General features: G+C 45.4%; 1 protein-coding gene across 1 annotated transcript in view; it reads left to right on the top strand.

The window, feature by feature from the left end:
* Positions 1-23,275, top strand: part of HENMT1 (HEN methyltransferase 1) — a 168,647-nt gene that overhangs the window by 102,815 nt on the left and 42,557 nt on the right. The window contains exons 5-6 of the mRNA XM_077452707.1: positions 4,878-5,012; positions 5,624-5,806. Coding sequence (XP_077308833.1) covers positions 4,878-5,012; positions 5,624-5,806 — 318 coding nt within the window. The remainder of the gene's footprint in view (positions 1-4,877; positions 5,013-5,623; positions 5,807-23,275) is intronic.

Below are 23,275 nucleotides of genomic sequence, written 5' to 3'. Positions count from 1 at the left end.
GCTGCATATTTGGCAAGTACAGAATGACAGTATATATAAAATATTATGCAAACTGGTTGGAGGGAAGCTTCAGAATGGCAAAGATGTTTTTATTATGAATTATGTGAGCAGACTACAGTTCCTCTTTAACCACTTGCCTACTGGGCACTTAAACACCCCTCCTGCCCAGACCAATTTTCAGCTTTCGGTGCTCACACTTTGAATGACAATTACTCAGTCATGTAACATTGTACCCAAATTAATTATTTGTCCTTTTTTCCCACAAATAGAGCTTTCTTTTGGTGGTATTTGATCACCTCTGCGTTTTTATTTTTTGCGCTATAAATGAAAAAAGACGGAAATTTTGAAAAAAAAAAAAGCATTTTTCTTTTGTTTCTGTGATAAAATTTTGCAAATTATAAATTTTTTCTTCATACATTTTGGCCCCAATTTATGCTGCTACATATCTTTGGTAAAAATAACCCAAATTAGTGGATCTTATTTAGTCTTTGTGAAAGTTAGAGAGTCTACAAGCTGTGGTGCGAATCCTAAAAAATTGATCACATCTGATGTACTGGTGGCCTATCTCATTTCTTGCGACCCGAACAAGTCAGGTACAATACAATACAAGTACAAATATCCCCAAATTACCCTTTTTTGTAAAGTAGACATTCCAAGGTATTTAGTAAGAAGCATAGTGAGGTTTTTGGTGTTGTCATTTTTTCCCACAATTCTTAGCAAAATTAAGATTTTTTATTTTTTTTTCCCCCCACAAAATTGTCATTGTAATAGGTTATTTCCCTCACATGGCACGTGTATTCCACAAATGACGCCCCATAATAAATTCTGCTACTCCTCCTGAGTATTACGATACCACATGTGTGGGACTTTTTCACAGCCTGGCCACTTAGAGAGACCCAACAGGCAGGGAGCACCGTCACGTGTTCTAGAAGCATAAATTGCACATCTAACTTGTTGACTACCTATTACACTTTTGAAGGCCCTGGAGCACCAGGACAATGACACGTGACACTGAGGACAGATGGCACTAATACGTGGCACTCATGACAGATGGCACTAATACAAGGGAATGATGACAGATGGCACCAATACGTGGCACTGATGACAGGTGGCACTGATACGTGGCACTCATGACAGATGGCACTAATACAAGGGAATGATGACACCTGGCACTGATGACAGATGGCACCAATACGTGGCACTGATGACATGTGACACTGACAGGTGGCACTGGGGACACGTGGCACTAGGGACAGGTGGCATGAATTAACCGATTATGGACCAGCCGCCACAGTTTTACTGCGACAGGCTTGCTCCTCTGTGCGAAATCACATTATTGTACGTGATCTCGCGAGGCTTGGCTAGCGGGCGTGCGTGCCCGCCGTGAGCTCCGTGAGTTTGACAGCGGGTCCCGCGGACTAGATCTCCGCAGGCATACCCACGATCACCTCACAGAGAGGAAGAACGGGGGATTCTAATGTAAACAAGCATCTCACAATTCTTCCTAGTGACCCTGTCACTAAGCAGCGCTCCCTGTAATCGGGAGTGCTGATCAGTGGTATGTCACACACAGCCCAGCCCCCCTACATAACTAGTGTTAACCCCTTCACTGCCAGTCACATTTACATAGTAATCAATGCATTTTTAATCACACTGATCGCTGTATAAATGTGAATGGTCACACAAATAGCTCCAAAAGTGTCCGATGTGTCCGCCATAATGTCGCAGTCAGGATAAAAATCACTGATCGCCGCCATTACTAGTAAAAATAAAATGTATAAAAATGCCATAAACTATCACCTATTTTGTAGACACTATAACTTTTGCGCAAACCAATCAAACACTTACTGTGATTTTTTTTTTTTTAACCAAGAATATGTATAAGAATACATATCGGCCTAAACTCAGGGAAAAAAAAATGTGTATATATTTTTTGGGGATATTTATTATTGCAAAAAGTAAACAATGTGCTTTTTTTTTTTCAAAATTGTTGCTCTCTTTTTTTTGGTTTATAGCGCAAAAAATAAAAACCCCATCGGTGATCAAATACCGCCAAAAGAAAGCTCTATTTGTGGGGAAAAAAGGACATAAATTTTGTTTGGAAGCCACATCGCACGACCGTGCAATTGTCAGTTAAAGCGACGCAGTGCCGAATCACAAAAAGTGCTCTGGTCTTTGGCCAGCCAAATCCTTCGGGGCTGAAGTGGTTAACCACCTCAATACAGTGCACTTACACCCCCTTCCTGACCAGACCAAATTTCAGCTTTCAGCGCTCTCACAGTTTGAATGACAAATACTCAGTCATGCAACACTGTACCCATATGAAACTTGCGTCCTTTTTTCCACACAAATAGAGCTTTCTTTTAGTGGTATTTAATCACTAGTGGGTTTTTTATTTTTTGTGCTATAAATAAAATAAAATGTAAATTTTGTGAAAAAAATGCCTTTTTCTTTGTTTCTGTCTTTTTTTTTTTTTTATTATTATTATTATTTTTTTACAAAATTGTCATATTTATCAGGTTATTTCTCACACACAGCATATGCGTACAACAAATTACACCCAAAAATACATTCTGCTACTCTTCCCGAGTATGGCGATATCATGTGTGAGACTTTTACACAGCCTGGCCATATACAGAGCACCAACATTGATGTAGTACCTTCAGACGTTCTACGAGCAAAAATGACGCATCTCATTTCTCAACCACATATTACACTTTTGAAGGCCATGGAGTACCAGGACAATGGAATTTCCCATGCAATGACCCCATTTTGGAAAGAAAACACCCCAACGTATAATCTGTGAGGCATAATGAGTCTTTTGAACGGTTAATTTTTTCCCAGAAGTTTTTGGAATATGTGGAAAAAAATTAAAACGCATTTTTTTTTTTTTTTTTTTACACAAAGTTGTCAATTTATAAGATATATCTAACACATGGCATGTATATAGCAACAATTACATCCCAAAACAAATTCTGCTACTCCTCCCGAGTATGGCGATACCACATGTGTAGCACTTTTACATAGCCTAGCCACAAAGAGAGGCCAAACATTGAAGTAGTATGTTCAGGCATTCTAGGAGCATAAATGACACATCTCATTTCATTCCTACCTATCACACTTTTGAAGGTCCTGGACCACCAGGACAGTGAAATTACCCACAAAGTGACCCCATTTTGGAAAGCAAACACCCCAATGTATATTCTATGAGACATGGGCTGCAAATAGGTACACAGGTACTCTGATGGGCTGGAGATAGGTACTCTGATGACCTGATGACAGGTACTCGGGTACTCTGATGGCCTGGTGACAGGTACTCGGGTACTCTGATGGCCTGGTGACAGGTACTCGGGTACTCTGATGGCCTGGTGACAGGTACTCTGATGGCTTGGTGACTGGTATTTGGGTACTCTGAAGGGCGGTGACAGGTAGTCATATGGACTGAGATAGGTACTCGGGTACTAAGATGAACTGTGACGGGTACTCAGATGGACTGGGACAGGTACTCGGGTACTCTGATGGGCTGTGACAGGTACTCGGGTACTTTGATGGGCTGTGACCGCTACTCGGGTACTCGGATGAACCGTGACAGGTACTCGGGTACTTTGATGGGCTGTGACAGGTACTCGGGTACTCTGATGGACCGTGACAGATACTCGGGTACTCTGACCGTGACAGATACTCGGGTACCATGATGGACCGTGACAGGTACTCAGATGGACTGGGACAGGTACTCGGGTACTCAGATGGACTGGGACAGGTACTCGGGTACTCTGATGGGCTGTGACAGGTACTCGGGTACTCTGATGGGCTGTGACAGGTACCCGGGTACTCGGATGAACCGTGACAGGTACTCGGGTACTTTGATGAGCTGTGACAGGTACTCGATTACTCTGATGGACTGTGACAGGTACTCGGGTACTCTGATGGGCCGTGACAGGTACTCGGGTACTCTGATGGGCTGGGACGGGTACTCAGATGAACTGGGACAGGTACTCGGATGGACTGGGACAGGTACTCGGGTACTCTGATGGGCTTTGACAGGTACTCAAATACTCTGATGGACTGTGACAGGTACTCTGATGGACTGTGATTGACAGGTACTATGAGGGGTGGTGACAGGTCCTCTTTATTGGGGGGGGCAATCAGTGTGATTGGTGTACACTGTAGGCGGTAACGAGATGTTACCGCAATCTCCTCCTCACACACGATCGGTGTGTGAGGAGGAGAACCCGGTAACATCTCGTTATTTTTAGTGATCGGCTGTGAAAGGATCACAGCCGATCACATGGGTAAACAGCCGGCCAATGGCTGTTTACCAGCGTCGGTGATGAGCAGTGATGAGCAGTGTTCCGGGGGCACAGTGCGCTCGCGATCATGCGCCGTGTACAGTGGGGGTGGGACCATCTGTGATCGGCCGTGACTTCATCACGGCCGATCACGTAATAAACAGCCATAACCAATGGCTGTTCACCCCCTTCAGTGGCGAGCGGTGTCTCCGTGACACGCCGCCACCGAAGAAACAGGGATGCGCGCGCACGATCGCGCGCATTCCCTGTTTAAACGGGAGGCCGTCATATGACGGCCTCCCGCCACAATAGGTGCGCCGCCTGGCCATCATTTGACTGCCGGCGGTCAGCAACTAGTTAAACAAAAAATAAATGGCAAAATTAGCGCAATTTTTTTGTATAATGTGAATATGATGTTACGTCGTGAGAATCGTGAGAGAATCGTGATCTTTATTCTAAGCAAAAAAAAATTGTGATTCTCATTTTTCCCAGAATCGTGCAGCTCTATCACAGTATATTACAAAACTGAGCACAGAATCTTAGAACTTAACAGCTCTTAATGAATAAATATTTCTGTGTTATTTTTAGGCATACTCTTACTCCCCTTCCTACCCATTACCTGGAACCCATGGAAAGGCCATTAAATGTAATACTATACAAGGGCTCTGTGTGTGAAAAGGACCCGGCTCTTCTTGGGTTTGACCTGATATCATGCGTTGAGCTGTAAGTTGTTTTTTTTTTTTTTTTTTTTTTTTTTTTTTTTTTTTACATGAGAGTTGGTGGAGGCAAATTACATTTCTGATTCTCCTTCCAATTTGTCCATGCACACGTAGCCGTTTAGAGGCAGAGAAAAAACCTCTACTGCCAGATTGTCCCAGAGCAGCAGCGTTTAGGCAAGAAAAACACTTGACGTGTATAACCGCATTTAAACGTGCATTAACAACAGGCCCCTCAAGCGCATTAGCATGATTCATTTCAATAGCCAGATTAATTGATTATTCTGCCCATTAATTAACAGCTAAGCACTTGATGCTCCTAAACGTATCCAGATACGTGTAGGCATGTTTACTTGCATCCATTGTTTTTTTCTGCCAAAAGGCTGCTGCCAGGAGGAAAAGCATTTAGGATTGTTGGGCAAATGCCCTGTGTGTATGGGGCCTAACTATGAAACCGCATGTTCATGGTTTTAGAAATCTCACTACACCTTTGTGGAGATAGAATTTACACTGTAGACTGCGTATTCAACAGATTAATGATGAAACACTAAGAATATGCTAATAATATTTTTTAAATGTAAGCTTTGGAAAACTTGCATTGTTTTTTTTAATTTTAAGGATTGAACATTTGGAAGTTGATGACTTAGATAAACTAGAGGATGTCCTGTTTGGGTTTATGGCCCCTAAAGCAGCAGTGATCACCACTCCTAATGCGGATTTTAATATCTTGCTTCCCAAAACTCAAAAGTTCAGGCACCCAGATCACAAGTTTGAGTGGAGCCGAGAAGAATTTCATAGTTGGTAAGATTTTCAGTGTATGCCTTTTAGTTTGTTTAAATTTGTTCCCCAATGAACTTCTGATTTAGCTAGTATGGCAGAGACTCTCATTTTGGTTGATTTTTTTATAGAGGTATTCCACTATCCTTGATTTAAAGCGGAACTAAACCCACTGTCTTAACAGTTTTCTAAAACAGTTGCATTTAATACATAATTTGAATTATAACTATTAAAGATCTTTAACCATAACCGTTTGATAACAATTAATGTTCTTTAACAAAAGAACATACATTCCACATTAATGTTTATGCTACCAAAATTGGCGTGTGCTGTAAATTGCCTCCAGCATCACTCCTGCTTCTTCTTGATGGATGCTGCCATTTTTCTGAAGCCCAGAGTCACTTGCTTATTGGAAACCTTTCTCCCTGTCCTTGGTCTCAAAAAGTTTGTCACTTTCTGTAATTAAAATATGTACATTTCCAGCCTTTATTGTATGTCTTGTCTCAGTTGTTGAGGAAGGCTGACAGAAGCATTACTGTTCTGAGGTTCACTGACTGCCTGCTTTAGACCAGTCACATACTGTCCCCTTATTGGGTGTTCCGAGATTGCAAATAGGACTTGTGACATGACTTTATCTACCTACCTCACTTATATGCTTAATCATGTATAACATAAGTGTTTAAAACCTTTTATCTATATGAATCAATCCATGAAATTAAAAATGAATGATAACAGTGTGAAAAGATAAACAATTACATTTATTTATATAGAAAAGAAATGTTAGAATAATTAGAAATAACCAAATATCTCTAGTGCTGTTACAGGTACAGTGTTGCTTAGGCTGCAAAGATAATTTAGGCCAAACTCAGACATGGTTACAATAGGCATACACAGGCTATCAATATTTTAAGACAAATCCTAGGATAGAAAAGGTTAGGGAAAAAGTAAGGAGAGATAAGGGAATACTTGACACAGACATCCTGTCGTCTCGATGGTCTGGAGTCAAAACAGAGAGAACAGTTAGCTCTCCCCCTATTTTATATACATTCTCCACCAATCAACAGATGCAACACATTCATTGGTTCAGAGTTGCATCTAATTCTGATTGGCTACCTCTGAAGCTTCCTAAATGTTCATGCTCAGGTTTTAAACTTCCGGTGCCATTAAGTCTATGAATTAATGAACAATCCCCTTTGATCCCCAGCCCAAACAGGTCTGACATTTGCACGTCAATGGCCCCCTGGTGAGGTGGAGCCTTGACGTCTACAAAGACTATTTGTAAAAAACAAGGGATTCAATTAACACCTGGGGACATTCAATAGTTCCCACGAGACAGGAGAAACAGTATTTCTAATAGGTGAGCTGGGACCATATTTTATCATGATATTACGAACTATATATATCATCTTCCTGTAAAAACATCTACCTACATACACATACCACACATATATACATCCAATGGGGCATGGCAATTTAATTAGAGTCCTTGCAATGGTTCCCTTGGAGTTCCTTGATATAAATATAGGTTTCAAAATTTCCACCACAGTCCCCCCTGAAGTTCATTCTTGAAGTTATGTCCTCCTCCAATGATTTTGTACCCACCCACAACAGCCAAGACCCTTCCCCACCACCACCACCACAGCCTCCGCTTCCTCTCTTGAATACGCCGGAACTCCTCAAGGTAGGCTTGAGAAACCATGAGTGTCTGTACTGCATTGTTTCATCACCCCTCTGCCTTGAAAGTGCAGAACATCGATGGCTGTACCCTGGCATATCTAGTCCTGTAACTTGGTAAGACCATGTGATGGTTGCACCGATTGGATCGGACTGCGATACAGCACTTTTCAGCATGGTGAAGGAAAGTTCAGGAGAGTCTTATTTGTTGCACATTTGTCTCAAGAGATGACTTGGTTGTCGTTGCTTCTTCCAGTGGTGGTTGGGCAGGCCTCCAGGCAGTTGTGCATAAATACAAAAAGAGAAGGAGAATGTCAGTGTACAGGTATTGGAGGAATGTCAGACAGGAGCAGCAGGTTGGCCATTAAGACTTAATGCTTATAAGGAGAGTAATGTGGACGAGTAAAGTGGGATCCCCCAGTATCATCCATAGACCTTGATGGTAAGGATAGTCAACACTGCCTACTATTGCCAGGTCCCTGGGTTCACCACACCTGCTCATGGGGCTCAGGTTAAAGCAGTAGGTAGACTAGGGGAGGTAGAATTAAATTTGAGAGGTCGAATTACATTAAGATAGAAAAAAAAACTGGATGTCCAGGGATACTTTGGTTAAAATATGGTACTAGCGGGCAGGAAAAGTCTTTTTTAAACAAAAATTATATGTCTTAGTTACATTATCTTGATAAGATAGATGATAGAATCCAAAAGAAAAACTTAGAGAGCAATAATATTAAAAAAGGAAAAGCAACGGAAGAGAGGTGAGTAATGAAAATGAACAAGAAAAATAGTAAGTAATAATGAAAAAAAAAAGAAACAAAAAAAAACTACAGATTTAATGCTGTTCCAACCAAGACTGTTAAAGAGCATTCAATCTGTATTAAAAAAAACAACAACGAATACATCAGTTGAAAAAAACAAATGTAATAGAGAAAGAGACGGCGCCCTGTAAGTGCAGCAGTGAAGTTACTCAAATTTATTAAGAATGGTTAAAAAACACTCACATTAAATTAGTGGTGTAAAGGCACATCAGAGATGTAATGTTTCATCCGTATGTCCATGGGGACGACTCGCAGGGCTGTAAGGCAGGGTTTTTCCGGCATCTGACTTTTTGACCGATGTTTGGTGTTTTGGTCTATTCCATGTATTTCCTCGGAATGGTCAGAGTAATCGGGGTAGTGCTGGTAGCTGTGGTGCCCTTGGTCCGATGTTCAAGGAGTCGGTGTCCTCAGGAGAGGGGCCGGACAAAGCGGCGCTTCGGAGCATGCATGCTCCTTCATCAGGCTTTAGGTAATGTGTGTGTAATGGAGGCAAATTTCAAGACTAAGTGGGAGGGGCAAAAAAGGTGGGTGGTAACAAAGCTACATTATGTCAGGTAAATGGGACCATACAGGGAATTGGTGTGATAACTGTGTGGATTACAAAACTGCAGAGCGCGCAGGGAGGTGTGTCAGACACGCCGAGATGCGGCGTGTGTATAGCTGTAGCGTGCCGAGTGAAGGGGGTTGCCATGGAGACGCGTTATGCGCAGTGGCCGGCGGGGATTCCCCGTGCGGTGTGTGCGTCATTAGATGACGTGGGAGAAAGGGGAGAGGGTTGTCATAGAAACAGAGCATGCGCAGTAGCGGGAGAGCGAGTGAGACCGACGGCCACTGCGCATAACGCGTCTCCATGGCAACCCCCCTTCACTCGGCGCGCTACAGCTATACACACACGCCGCATCTCGGCGTGTCTGACACACCTCCCTGCGCGCTCTGCAGTTTTGTAATTCACACAGTTATCACACCAATTCCCTGTATGGTCCCATTTACCTGACATAATGTAGCTTTGTTACCACCCACCTTTTTTGTCCCTCCCACTTAGTCTTGAAATTTGCCTCCATTACATACACATTACCTAAAGCCTGATGAAGGAGCATGCATGCTCCGAAGCGCCGCTTTGTCCGGCCCGTCTCCTGAGGACACCGACTCCTTGAACATCGGACCAAGGGCACCACAGCTACCAGCACTACCCCGATTACTCTGACCATTCCGAGGAAATACATGGAATAGACCAAAACACCAACCATCGGTCAAAAAGTCAGATGCCGGAAACCCTGCCTTACAGCCCTGCGAGTCGTCCCCATGGACATACGGATGAAACATTACATCTCTGATGTGCCTTTACACCACTAATTTAATGTGAGTGTTTTTTAACCATTCTTAATAAATTTGAGTAACTTCACTGCTGCACTTAGAGGGCGTCGTCTCTTTCTCTATTCCATTGTTTCTTAGAGCTACTTCTTGCTTTAAGACTGGCAGCCCTTTAGGGTACAGCCTGTACTGCTGATCCCCCTCACGGACCACTTTGACGATCTACATAGACCCTGAACTTCTCATCGTGGATACTGGTGTGTGGATATACCCAAAACCCACACAAAAATCGATATACTTTGGCTATATAAATACGATCAATTTTTTATACTAACATTCTGTGATCATACTACAATATTTTTGGGATCCCCAGCGAGCGCTATATTACCCTCCTCTGCTGTAAAAAAAACAAATGTAGTTCCTTTTTAAAAAAAAAGAAAAAAACTCCTTTCCCATACTAGTAATTAGCAGTATTTTTGCAGGTCAGGTACACAGATATTAACGAGAGGGAGAAAAATAATATAAAATTATGAAAACTTTTAGAATTTAGGTAAACCTGACTGCAGTTTATTACTACAAATTGAAGAGGTTTATCCCTAGAACAACAAAAAAACAAGAAAAATATAGTTCTATGGGTCCTTTCTTAAATGCGCAAATTCTTTGTACTTCCTCAGAGATTTGTTTGAGTTAGTGGCCTTTCTGTTCCTTGAGAAAAGATACCTCGTTGAGGTAAACATTCTCATAGCATTGACTTTCATTCTCCTGATAGTAATGCACATTATTACTTGCATCGGGAAAAGCAATAAGGCTGCACAGATTAGGACAACAACAGGGTGGAGCACAATGTTTAGGAAAGCTATAGCTTTAGGACTGTACCCAAATAAACTGTCCCAACAGGAAACCTTAGTGTCTGCGTCTAAATCGTGGGATACTTGGATCAATCTATTTTGGTCATGGGTTAGTCGTATGGTGGCTTGTTTCTCAGCATCTCTTAGCACATTTAATATTTCATCCTGTTATTCTAAATCTACCAGCCAAGATTTTAATTTAGCTCCAAATCCCAGAGGAAGTTTCTGTAAATGTATGGGGGTATCAGGTTTGATATCAAGCCTTTTCTCTGGGATAATAGTGTCCCTGCTATATCTATTCCAAGGACAAGGGAAGATGGGCAGTAGACTCCCTGAGGTAGTGTACCACGCTGAGTACAGTTCAACCCGTATGCAGAATATAGGGCATCAGTACCCTTGTCTCATGTCTCAAGTATTTTTAACTTTGTTTAGGACCAGTTGGGACACTACCCCAGCATCCATTAGACACAACCCCCTCCTGTGCCAGCATTGTTGCCTTTTCCCATATCACAACACCTTCCTTTCTCCAGCATTCATCAGTACCAGTCATCTGAGGCTGTCCAGACTCAAACCATCAGAACAAGAGGGACTCCAGTGTGTAACACAGTAGGGTCTGATAGGATAGTACCCAGATTGACTGTGATATCTGCACAATGTTCCATCCCTGCCATTAGGGATGAGAACAGTGCAAGTTAGATTTTGACGATCCTGGAACTGAGTCATCCACCAATCTATTACGACTCATATGCAACCTGGATACTATCCCCCACCTGCCTGTCTTTGTAAAGTGATGCTGGACAGAGCAAGTTGGTTTTCCTATCTGCTTCCCTGATATGTAGCACAAGACCTCCCCCTACTCCTCGATTATCTCCAGCTCCATAGTGTTTCAAGGTACACAATGCCTCACCTCCAGCTCCAATGGCAGTCTCCATCAAGCCTCTCTTTATCCTAAGTATGGGAAATAGTCTGAATACCCGGATTGAAAACCACCTGCCAACAGGTACACTCAATTCTTTATAGAGGCTGCACACCTTCTCCCTCCTTTATCAATTCGGTAATCAAACCATGTTATCCTTCACCCATACAAAATAAACTGTCTACACTATTCAGACAGGACTCACATCAATGACAGGGGCATAATGCCACAATGGGGCACTGGTCTTCCTGGCATGCAGGACACAGACAACTATTTAAGGTACACAAGGAGTCTAGGACAGGAAGGACACCTATGGGTATTAACTGAGGAGAATACGGTATGCCCACACTTATCGGAAGTGAGGTCCCTGGGAACACCCCATACGAAATTCTTGCAAAACTTTTTCTCCAGACTCAACCAAAACTCTACAATACGAGACCAGACCTATACACTTTCAACTTGTATGCAATCCAGCAGGCCCTCGTACTTCACATCTGCAGGTAAATCTAAAGGAATTTGGAAAACAAAAATTGCATAATGTGTATTCTGCCCGAGGAACTGCTGCTATCAAACAACTGGCCAAAGGGCAAAGAAATATCCCTTACAGCACTGAGGCGCCATGATCACTGAACATTGAACACTGAGATTTTCTTTACCAAAAACATGTAGCACAATACATTTTGGCTTAAATTTATGAAAAAATTTGATTTTATTGGATTCCTTTTAAAATAGAAGAAAATATTGTTTTTTTTCCAAATTTCTGTTCTTTTTTTGCTTATATCGTAAAAAATTAAAAACAGAGTCAAGAATAAATACCACCAAAATAAAGCTCTATTTGTGCAAACAAAATGATAAAAATTTAATTTGGGTACAGCGTAGCATGTCCGCTCAATTGTGATTGAAAATGCGAGAGCTGAAAGCTGAAAATTGGGCTGGGAAGGAAGGGGGCGAAAGTGCCCTGTATTGTAGTGGTTAAAGATGACCTCTAGACAGCACAAATATCAGCATGTTTTCTATAATAACCTGTACTTCTTAAACCCACAACATCTGTTTGGTAAGGTTGAAATTCTTTCAGAAATTCATCCCATTTCATTAGCCCCTTTTCAGCCTGTATGGAAGCATTCTCAGGATTTTGGAACAAACGGCTTTGTTTTAGACAACTGAGAATGGCTAGAACTGGATTAGTAGCTGGCTATTTACAAGATATGGGTGCAATAAAAAAATAAAAACTCTTACCGTCCAGGGATTTATTCTTGCAGAAACACCAGTGATGGTACATTGTTGGTATATACCTTAGGTTTAGAGGCTGTCCCCCTGAATTCAGACATACCCACATCCGTTGCTGTGTTATGCCCTCTATCTGAAAACTATCAGATTTGTGTTGTGGCTCTCCCTTTTTGTCAACCACTGAACACTCCGCTGACAAGGACTGGGCAACTGAAGGTATATGGCCGTGTCATCTTTGTGTGACGAGCACGGTACAGATCTTCCCATACTTTAAGTTTAACCCTTCTTATGTCGCGTACACATGATCAAACAATCGAGTGGAAAAGTCTGGCAAACTCAAGTCCGCCGGACAATCCCCCCGTGTGTAGCCTCCCGCGGACTTTTTTTAGCCGAAAGTACGGCGGACTTAGAAAGTATTTTTGCACTCCAATCTTCCCGCCGAACTTGCATTTCAGCGGACAATCCGGCCGTTGGTATGTCAGTCCGCCGTACTTTTGAAATAAGCGGACTTTTCCTGCGTGGATAAAAGTCCGCTCATTTTGAGCGCGTCTCCAGGTAGACGGGGCCAGCGAAGGAGGCTTCTCTGGCCCCATCACCTGGTATGGACTTAAAGGGGAACCCCAACACCGAAAAAAACGGCGTGGGGTACCCCCCAGGTCCACATCAGACCCTTGTCCGAGCACGCTACCTGGCCGGCCAGGAAAGGGGGGGCGAGCGAGCGCCCCCCCTCCTGAGCCGTAGCAGGCCGCGTGCCCTCAACATGGGGGGGGTGCCTTGGGGAGGGAGGGCCGCGCTGCCCCCCCACCCCAAAGCACCTTGTCCCCATGTTGATGAGGACAAGGGCCTCTTCCTGACAACCCTGGTCATGGTTGTCGGGGTATGCGGGCAGGGGGCTTATCAGAATCCAGGAGCCCCCTTTAATAAGGGGGCCCCCGAATACCGGCCCCCCACCCCAAAGCACCTTGTCCCCATGTTGATGAGGACAAGGGCCTCTTCCCGACAACCCTGGCCGTGGTTGTTCGGGGTATGCGGGCAGGGGGCTTATCAGAATCCAGGAGCCCCCTTTAATAAGGGGGCCCCCGAATGCCGGCCCCCCACCCTATGTGAATGAGTATGGGGTACAATGTACCCCTACCCATTCACCTGTAAAAAAAAAAGTAAAAAAAAAACACAACACACAAGGGTTAAAATAGTTTATTGCATAGCTCCGGGGGTCTTCCGTCTTCGGGGGTCTTCTTGCCAGACTCCTCTGCTATCTTCTTCTAGCTCTTTTGCTAGCGGAGGAGCCCGGCTTTCTTCCTCGCCGCCGCCCTCTTCTTCCGACTTCGGGGGTCTTGTCCCCCTCTTCGGTTCTTCTTGCCGGGCCACCACGCCTTCTTCTAGCTCTTTTACAGGCGGTCTTCTGTCGCCGTCTTCTGTTCTTCTCTTCAGATGTTGCCTCGTTGCATCCTCCGCTCACAATGGCACCGACGCGACGTGCGGCGACTTATATAGGGACATCACCGGATGATGTCGCCGCCCATTATGCTGTCACAGTACCAGAGGATGCCGGGACTGTGACATAATAAGTGGGGACATCATCCGGTGATGTCCCTATATAAGCGCCACGCGCCTTGTCCCCGTCATTGTGAGCAGAGAGAGCGACGAGGCAACATCTGAAGAGAAGAACAGAAGGCGGCGACAGAAGACCGGGCCACCGCCTGTAAAAGAGCTAGAAGAAGGCGCAGTGGCCCGGCAAGAAGAACCGAAGAGGGGGACAAGGCCCCCCAGAAGTCGGAAGAAGAGGGCGGCGGTGAGGAAGAAAGCCGGGCTCCTCTGCTAGCAAAAGAGCTAGAAGAAGATAGCGGAGGAGTCTGGCGAGAAGACCCCCGGAGCTGTGCACCCGGATTCCGATAAGCCCGCAGACCCCGACAACCAACGGCCAGGGTTGTTGGGAAGAGGCCCTTGTCCTCATCAACATGGGGACAAGGTGCTTTGGGGTGGGGGGGCAGCGCGGCCCTCCTTCCCCAAGGCACCCCCGCTCGCTCGTCCCCGCCTTTCCTGGCCAGCCAGGTAGCTTGCTCGGACAAGGGTCTGATGTGGACCTGGGGGGGGGGGGGCCCACGCCAATTTTATTTTTTCGGCGTTGGGGTTCCCCTTTAAGTCCATACCAGGTGGCGGGGCCAGCGACGTCTCCTTCCCGCCTACCTGGAGACGTGCTCAAAATGAGCCGACTTTACTCCGCGTGTGTGGACGAGGCCGTTCATTTCAAAAGTACGGCGGATAGTCCGGCGGACTTAGTATGCCTTATTAGTCCGCTGAAAAAGTGCCGTGTGTGGGCAAGTAGTCCGTTCGGAAATTCCGCCGGACAGTCCGCCAGACTAAGTCCGCCGGATAGTCCGCTACGTGTGTACGCGGCATTAGAATACCTCTTTCCAGCCCAGCGATCCCAATCTTGAAGATACCACCCAAGGCCCATATTTACAATGGACCTTGAACCGATTCCCCAACCTTTACGGGTTGCCTTTACTCCAGAGGTAGCTACTCTCTGGCCAAGAATTGGGTTGAAAGGTCCCGCCCCTGTCAACGTTGCTGCTTTTCACTACTTGTCAGAACAATATTTTCCTGTTCGTGAGAATAATCCTTCAAGTCAGCCTGGAGAGTTTCCCAAACCCTTTAGTTCAATCTCCCCCGTGGACTTTTCAGAAGTATTCTAAAAAAAATTGCTTAAAGAAGGGCTTATTACTTTGATATCTCAAGAATTATTAGAGCAGACTAAGATAGCAAAAGAGAATATACGCATGATTCATTCGGGGTTTTAAATGGGGTGTTAAACTTGGCAGCAAGTTGTGGCTTCCCCTTTTTGTCATCTGCTGATAGATGACAATTCCTATCAGCTTCTGAGTATCTTGCCAACCAGGACCAGGCGATTGTATAAGGCCCCCATCCTGATAATTCCTCGTTGTCTCCCTGTTCATCACTGTCACTACTCTGGGAATGTTGGTCTAGTGGCTGTCCCTGCTTGTCCCTACTGCTCAGCATAATTTGGTGTTTTTTTTTTATTCTACCATCCATGCACTTCAAGTATTTCTTTTATTCGTTCCCAAGCTTTTGGCTTAAAAGTACCTCTCTCATAATACCTCTTCCCCGTCCACCAATCCCAATCACGCCTAGGGCCCATATCTTGGACCCTGACCTGCCTCCAGAGGTAGCGACCCTCTGGACTGTGATTGGGTTGACAGGTCCCACCCCTGTCAACGTTGCTGTTTTTTTTTTTACTATTTGCCATAACAATCAGTCCTGGCTATAGTCCTTCAAAAAATTAGCCTGGAGATTTCTCACAATCCCCCCCCCCCCCCCCCCTGGACTATTTTATCTCAAGAATGATCAGCACACACTTGGATAATCAGAACCCTGATGAGTGCTTGTAGTACAGGAGGCAGTCAACTGAGGCACACCTAATTTCAATATGATTTGTAGCAGTTACAATATAGCCAGTGGTTACAGTTCTAATTACAAAGCTCATCATCCACAGTTAGTAGTTTACAAAGAGACCGATTCATACTAGGGCTGAAACAACTAATCGACAACCAATCGACCATGGAATTAATCGATTACTATTTTCACAATCGATTATTTGGCCAGTAACACAATGGGGTTAAAAAACAAAACAAAATGAGCCCTCTATAGTAAAAAAAAAAAAAAATGCAAACGTAAATATAACTTTCACAGTTCTACAGTAAAAATGAACCCCTTACAGTAGTGACTATCTGCTCCTCCCTGCACCACTAAGGGCCAACCCTAGCCTTCTCAACCCCATTATGTTTAACCCCAAATCCTTGTACATTCACTGAATGAAAGAATGTTTGAAATTTTAAGTTGTTTTTAACATTCTGTTTATAAAATTAATGTAATTTCTGAATGAAAACCACACACATCTCCAAATTTTCCCATCACTGTAGTCGAAAGCGTCGATCCGACCACCACCAACAACCCAAACAATCAAACAAACGCTCCCAAAATGACATTGTTCTTGAAGGAAGACATTGTTTTTTTTAAATTAAAAAAAAATTGATCTCTGAGTCTGATGATATCCACCAGACTCACCCACCAACAATACACACAGCATACACAGCATATCTCTCCTGTCTGCCACTCCCAGAGTGAACCAGACACCCTGCTCCCTAACCATATAGTTGGTCATTTATATTCACCACTGCATAGAGATATCGAAGAACAAACTTCCTCTTTCTTCAAACCCCACACATTAACCAAATCATATACCACACTTTTTTCCCAAGGCTATCAACCGATTAATCAATCAATGAAAACAACAATCGCCCAACCAATCGACCATGAATACAATCGGCAGTTGCAGCTCTATTTCATACATATTACGATAATTCAGTGTGACCTAGGCTCCATTTCCAATAATGCAATTATGCCATGTGACTTTGGACACAATCTATGCGACTCAAAGCTGCAACGACTATGAAAAGGTCCCTGCACCACTCTGATGTGACTCTGGATATGACTCCGACCCATAGTGTAAATTTGGATCAAAGTCGCATTCAAAGCTACACCAAAGTCACACTCTAAATCATGTGACTTTGGAGTTGCACCAGTGGAAACGTAGCTCTATGCCCACTGGTGTGTTTCAATCACAAAGATTGGCCTAATCTCATTCAAAGGGTCAACTTGCTTTTTGGCAGAGAGGCACATATCCTTTTCCACTGCCTCCAAGATTCCAAATGGAGCCCTCATCATTCGCCCTTACAATTTTATTTCTTATATACATTATTCAAAATCAGTCACATCAAAGTATTAGTATAGAAAAAAAGGTAAAAAAGGAAAGTTCTGAGAAGTTTTTTAGTCTTGGTATTCAGACGGGAGACAAGTGAAGACCAGCTCTGTCTTGCATACAAGAAATAACATTCACCTAAACCTTAAACTTCCTCACACAAGGGGGCACAATCTGACATTTATGTGCTTTAGTCAACCTACCACTAATGCCCCCAATACTACCCTCTGGAATATGTTCCGTGCTGACTATCGCTACCTCTGGACCCTCTCCGCCCCCCGCCCCGTCGCCTAGTTTAAAAGCCCCTCTAACTTTTCGGCCATCTTCACTCACAGCACTCCTCATTTAGGTGCAGTCCGTCCCTTTTATAGAACTGGTGACCGACTGAGAAGTCAGCCCAGTTCTCCAGGAACCCAAACCCCTCCTTACTACACTAGCTCCTCAGCCACTTGTTTACTTCCCTAATCTCCTTCTGCCTTTCTTATGTAGCTCGAGGTACTGGTAGTACTTCTGGGAATACTACCTTGGAGGTCCTTTTCCTCAATTTAGCTCCTAAGTCCCTAAAATAGTTCTTTAGGACACTCCATCTGACTTTGTCATTGGTGCCAATATGCACCATGACAGCCGGGTCTCTCCCAGCCCCTCCCAGTAATCTGTCTACCAGATCCGTGATATGCCGAACCCGAGTGCCCGGTAGACAGCATACCATTCGGCACTTCAGGTCTTTGTCACAGATTGCCCTCTCTGTTCTTCTAAGAATTGAGTCCCCTACCAGCAGAATCTGTCTTTCCTTTCCCTTCGCTTCCCCCCACTGTCACTGGAGGAGTTCTTTCCCTGGCAGCTAGGGGCATCCCTCAGCTCCAGTGGTGCTGGTCCCTGACTGGTTTTGCCAATGTCACTCAATGTAGCGTACTTATTGGGATGTTCCAGCCCAGGATCAGCCTCCCTGGCACTTTCCCCTCTAACCTTCCTAACTGCCACCCTACCACTCTTTTCTAGTGCCTGCACCTCTGCCTCCACCCACCTCCGTGCTGGCCCCTTCCTGGCTCTCCTTTAGTATAGAGGGTCTTCTCAGTGCTGCCAGTTGCTTCCCTCGATTCAGAACCTGGGCTTCCAGGGAAACAATGTGCTTACATTTTGCACAGCAGTATTTGCCTTTGATGAGATGATCAAGGAACGCATACATGCCGCAAGATGTACATCGAGTCACATCTCCACACCTGCCAGGCATCGTACCTACTAATTTAATGAGGATTGGGGATTATACCCCATCCATATTAACTAACAACTAGCTTCCTGACACTAATACTCAACAATACACAGGTACTCAACAATACAATACACAGGTATGCACAACCCACATGCAGTTACAACCCACTCGCATCCCATGTGCACTCACAGCCCACGTGTACTGCACTCACAGCTCACATGCACTCGCAGTCCATGTGCTTTCGCAGCCCACATGTACATACAGTCCACGTACACTCGCAGCCCACGTGCACATACAATCTACATGCACTTGCAGCCCATGTGTACTCGCAGCCCACATATACAAAAAGTCCACCTGCACTCGAAGTTCACGTGCATTCTCAGCACTCCAGTACTCACTGCCCACGTACACTCACAATACTCAGGTACTCCCAATACTCAATCAGACTGACACACATGGCTGCTTGTTATCCTGAATGTGTCATACGACATCCAGTCAGGATAACAGAACCACTTTGCCGACGTCATTTTGCTATATGGTGGGATGGCAATTGGTTAAAAACAGGCATTTTAATTTAAAAAAAACGACATACAACAGATCTATAATCACAGGCACTGGGAAAAAAATGTCCTAGCATTCCCACGAGCATGATGACATCACTGCTATTTCCTGCCCTAGGATGGTGTGGGTGGGACAGCATCTCCCTCTTCCCCTTTAGGTCCACATTTAATGGAGCCATGTGTGGCAGGTAAGTGCAGTCTCTAAGGCCAGGTTCACACTATAGCGATGCGGGAACGCCGCGAATCCGCTGCGTTTACCCGCATCGCACACCTCCCGCCGGCAGTTCACACTGCCCTATGCGGACGGCTGGGAGTGTCAATGTTATGTTAATGACACCCCCAGATCCGTCGGCATATCGCAGTGCGATCTGCCGACTCGCACAGGAATCGGATCGCATGGTGTGAACCCCCGATCCGATTCTGTTGCGGACCCAAAAAAGGGTCCCGTGCGAGTTTGCTGCGGGAGCGCTGCGAATTCAGCCATACTATCTGTATGGCTGAACTCGCATCGCTACGGAGATCGGATGTGATTTGCTGTGCGAATCACATCCGGATCTCCCCCCGCAGCGGTGTGAACCGGGCCTGATACAGCTGTTTTTAACCAGCCAAACCAGTCAACTCTGACATTTGAGCACACTGGAAGCCGCTTGTGTGCCTATTTTGAATGCAATGAAACGCTAAGTATTTTCATGCTCTTAACCTCTGCCTTAGCTTCATATTACTTCAAATTACTATTGATGGCTTACTCTTAATGGCTTATCTTTAGTGGACTTTAATGCAGTTGGATTCAGACATCACCTATATCTGGAAATATGTATACATATATATATTTTTTAAGTAGTCTTTATTTTGATTTTCACAAACATTTAGCATACAGAAAATGTAGAAAAAGAACCCAAAAGGGCAAAGGTCATAAATCACACAAGCTTGACATTGACAGCAAGAACTTTTTAGTATATCCAACCATGCGAATCATACATTTATTCTACTTTATATCCAAAAAACACTGGGGTGGCCTGTTCATTAAGGGGTCACGGTTACAGCCCCCTCTATACACGCCGCCCCCTATGTGGTTAATGGATAGATTCATGCTATGCTATGCATGAATCTATCCATGGCCACCCCTATTCAAAATGCTGGGCGCCTGAATTTACAGCAGCATGGGTATTTTTTTAAGCACTTGATTAGAGCCATAGGCTCTATTAGGCTTCAAAATAGGGTGGACTCGGAGCGCAGAGCATTGCGCTCTGAGCCCACCCCGATGTGTTAGAAAAGAAAATGAATAATCACTTTTCCAACACTGAATTGACTCCCTGCCAATCAGGAAGTGCGGCTCTGTTACCCATTTCCCGATTGGCTGAAAGGTCAGGCTATCCTATTGGAGGAAGCCTAGGAGGAGGGGAGAAATGCTTGGTGGTAGCTGCTGTGATCTCAGGAGAAGAGGACACAGGAGATGCTGCCAGATGGCCAACGCAGCTTGATCCCCTGACCAATGTGCCCGCTGATTCCCGTCGCTGTGTGCCCGCCGATCCCCGACACTGCTGTGGTAAGTGCCGGTGGACCGGCAGACGGCGGGGGGGGGGGGGGGGGGGGTTTGAGGTGCCACGGGTGGGTGGTTGTTTGCTGCCCCCCATAAACAAAAAACAGCCGCCACTGGATTATACTATAAATTGTTCTACCAATCATGAGCTGGGAGCCCATGTGCAAGACTAAGAATGTAAAGTATGAAAGGGTGAGGGCAAGGAAGGGGGGAGGGTAGAGGTGAGGAAGGAAGAGAAAGCAGAAGGGGGTGGGGCGGTTAAGACCAAAATAAATTAAGAACAACCAGTATTTTAACTGAGAGCAGAAATATTGTTAACTGAAATGGTCCATGGATCAGAGTAAGTCCCCTCTAGTCTTCAACAAGATTAACTAAATCAATTACTATGGAGGCATAGAGGGCCTGGAGGTAGTGGGCCGGGTTCCCCCGTAAAGCAGTTGAGATATAATGTATACAGGTAGCCCAAATACTAAAAAACTTTTCATGTCGACCCTTATATGTCGCCATCCATTCCTCTGCCGCCATATTATTGACCAGGCAGATCCAGTCATCTTGCCCAGGAATATGGGCCATTTTCCAATACAGGGATCAAATGCCTCGCTGCATGTAAAAGATGAGGCAAAATCAACTTACAATAATGGCTGAGAGGAATGGACAGCACATGGAGTAAGAACTCTAAGCCCTTGTACACACGGTCGGATAATCCGTCGGAATGTGTCCTATCGGACCGTGTTGTCGGATAATCCGACTGTGTGTGGTATGCATCGGACTGATTCCGTCGAAATATCCGTCGGACCAAATTTTCCAACATGTTGGAAATATTTTCCGACCAAATTGTCCAATCGGACATACTCCGATCATGTGTAGCCTACTCCGACAGACAAGGTGCCACGCATGCTCACATTCAAATTCCGACACGAAAGCGCTCGTTCAGGTAAAACTACTGCTCGTAAGTGATATAGCACATTCATCACACTGCAATGTTAAAAATTCTTTCATCAAGCGCATTCTCTTGTTCTTTACAATGCTGCAAGAACGAACTTCTTTTGATGCTCATAGTCACACACACTTCTCCCGAACGTATTTCATTACTCTTTTTTAACCATTTCAGCAATACAATTTTAGTTTGCGTCACATCTACACAATTTTAGATTTGGTTTATTCTATTTTGGATGGTTTTTTTTTTTGGATTTCCTAAAAATCTCATTTAACCACTTGAGATCCGCGCTATAGTAAAATGACGTGTATAGCGCGGATCTCAATTTTCAGGACTACGTCTATTGACGTCGTCCCCTTTAAGAGTTCCCCGCGCGCTCCCGGGAGCGCGCATCGGGGAAAATCTGTGTTGGCCGTGTCCGCTGGACACAGCCAATCACAGATCGCTGTAAACGGCCAATCACAGCGGCCGTTTACAGCGCGATCGCCTCCTCCAATGGGTGATGATCTCAAATGTAAACAAATGAGATCATCACCCATTGCCAAACGTGTCTCCTCACACAGCGATAGCGTGTGAGGAGACCGAATGTGCCTTGTGAGTGTAAAATTGTCAGTAAACAGATAAAAACCCCACCTGTGCCCAGATCTACCCTGCCAGTGCCCAGATCTACCCTGCCAGTGCCCTGCCAGTGCCCAGATCTACCCTGCCAGTGCCCACCTGTGCCCACCTGTGCCCGCCTGTGCCCGCCTGTGCCCGCCTGTGCCTGCCTGTGCCCACCTGTGCCCACCTGTGCCCACCTGTGCACCGCCAGTGCTCCATCTGTGCACCGCCAGTGCCCGCCAGTGCCCCGCCAGTGCCCGCCAGTGCCCGCCAGTGCCAGCCAGTGCCAGCCAGTGCCAATCGGTGCCCATCTGTACCAATCGGTGCCCATCTGTGCCTCAGCAGTGCCCATCTGTACCGCCTAAGCAGTGCCCATCTGTGCCGCCTCAGCAGTGCCCATCTGTGCCGCCTAAGCAGTGCCCATCTGTGCCGCCTAAGCAGTGCCCATCTGTGCCCATCTGCTGCCTTATCAGTGCACATCCGTGCAATAAATCAGTGCACATCTGTGCCGACCTATCAGTGCCCATCTGCCGACTCAGCAGTGCCCATCTGTGCCGACTCAGCAGTGCCCATCTCTGCCGCCTCAGCAGTGCCCATCTGCCGCCTCAGCAGTGCCCATCTGCCGCCTCAGCAGTGCCCATCTGCCGCCTCAGCAGTGCACATCCGTGCAATAAATCAGTGCACATCCGTGCAATAAATCAGTGCACATCTGTGCCGCCTCAGCAGTGCCCATCTGCCGCCTCAGCAGTGCCCATCTGTGCCGCCTCAGCAGTGCCCATCTGTGCCGCCTCAGCAGTGCCCATCTGTGCCGCCTCAGCAGTGCCCATCTGCCGCCTCAGCAGTGCCCATCTGCCGCCTCATCAGTGCACATCCGTGCAACAAATCTGCACATCTGTGCAATAAATCAGTGCACATCTGTGCCGACCCATCAGTGTCCATTTGTGCCACCTCAAAAGCGCCCATCTGTGCCACCTCAAAAACGCCCATCTGTGCCACCTCATCAGTGCCCATCAGTGCTACAATGGCTAAACGCGTCTTTTCCGCTGAGGAGGCGTACCAAATTATTTCCGCG

Source organism: Lithobates pipiens, unplaced genomic scaffold (assembly GCF_037356315.1).
Source record: "Lithobates pipiens isolate NorthernLeopardFrog02 unplaced genomic scaffold, aLitPip1_a1.2 Scaffold_23, whole genome shotgun sequence".
Taxonomy (NCBI): Eukaryota; Metazoa; Chordata; class Amphibia; order Anura; family Ranidae; genus Lithobates; species Lithobates pipiens.
This window is presented reverse-complemented; position numbering and strand designations above follow the sequence as displayed.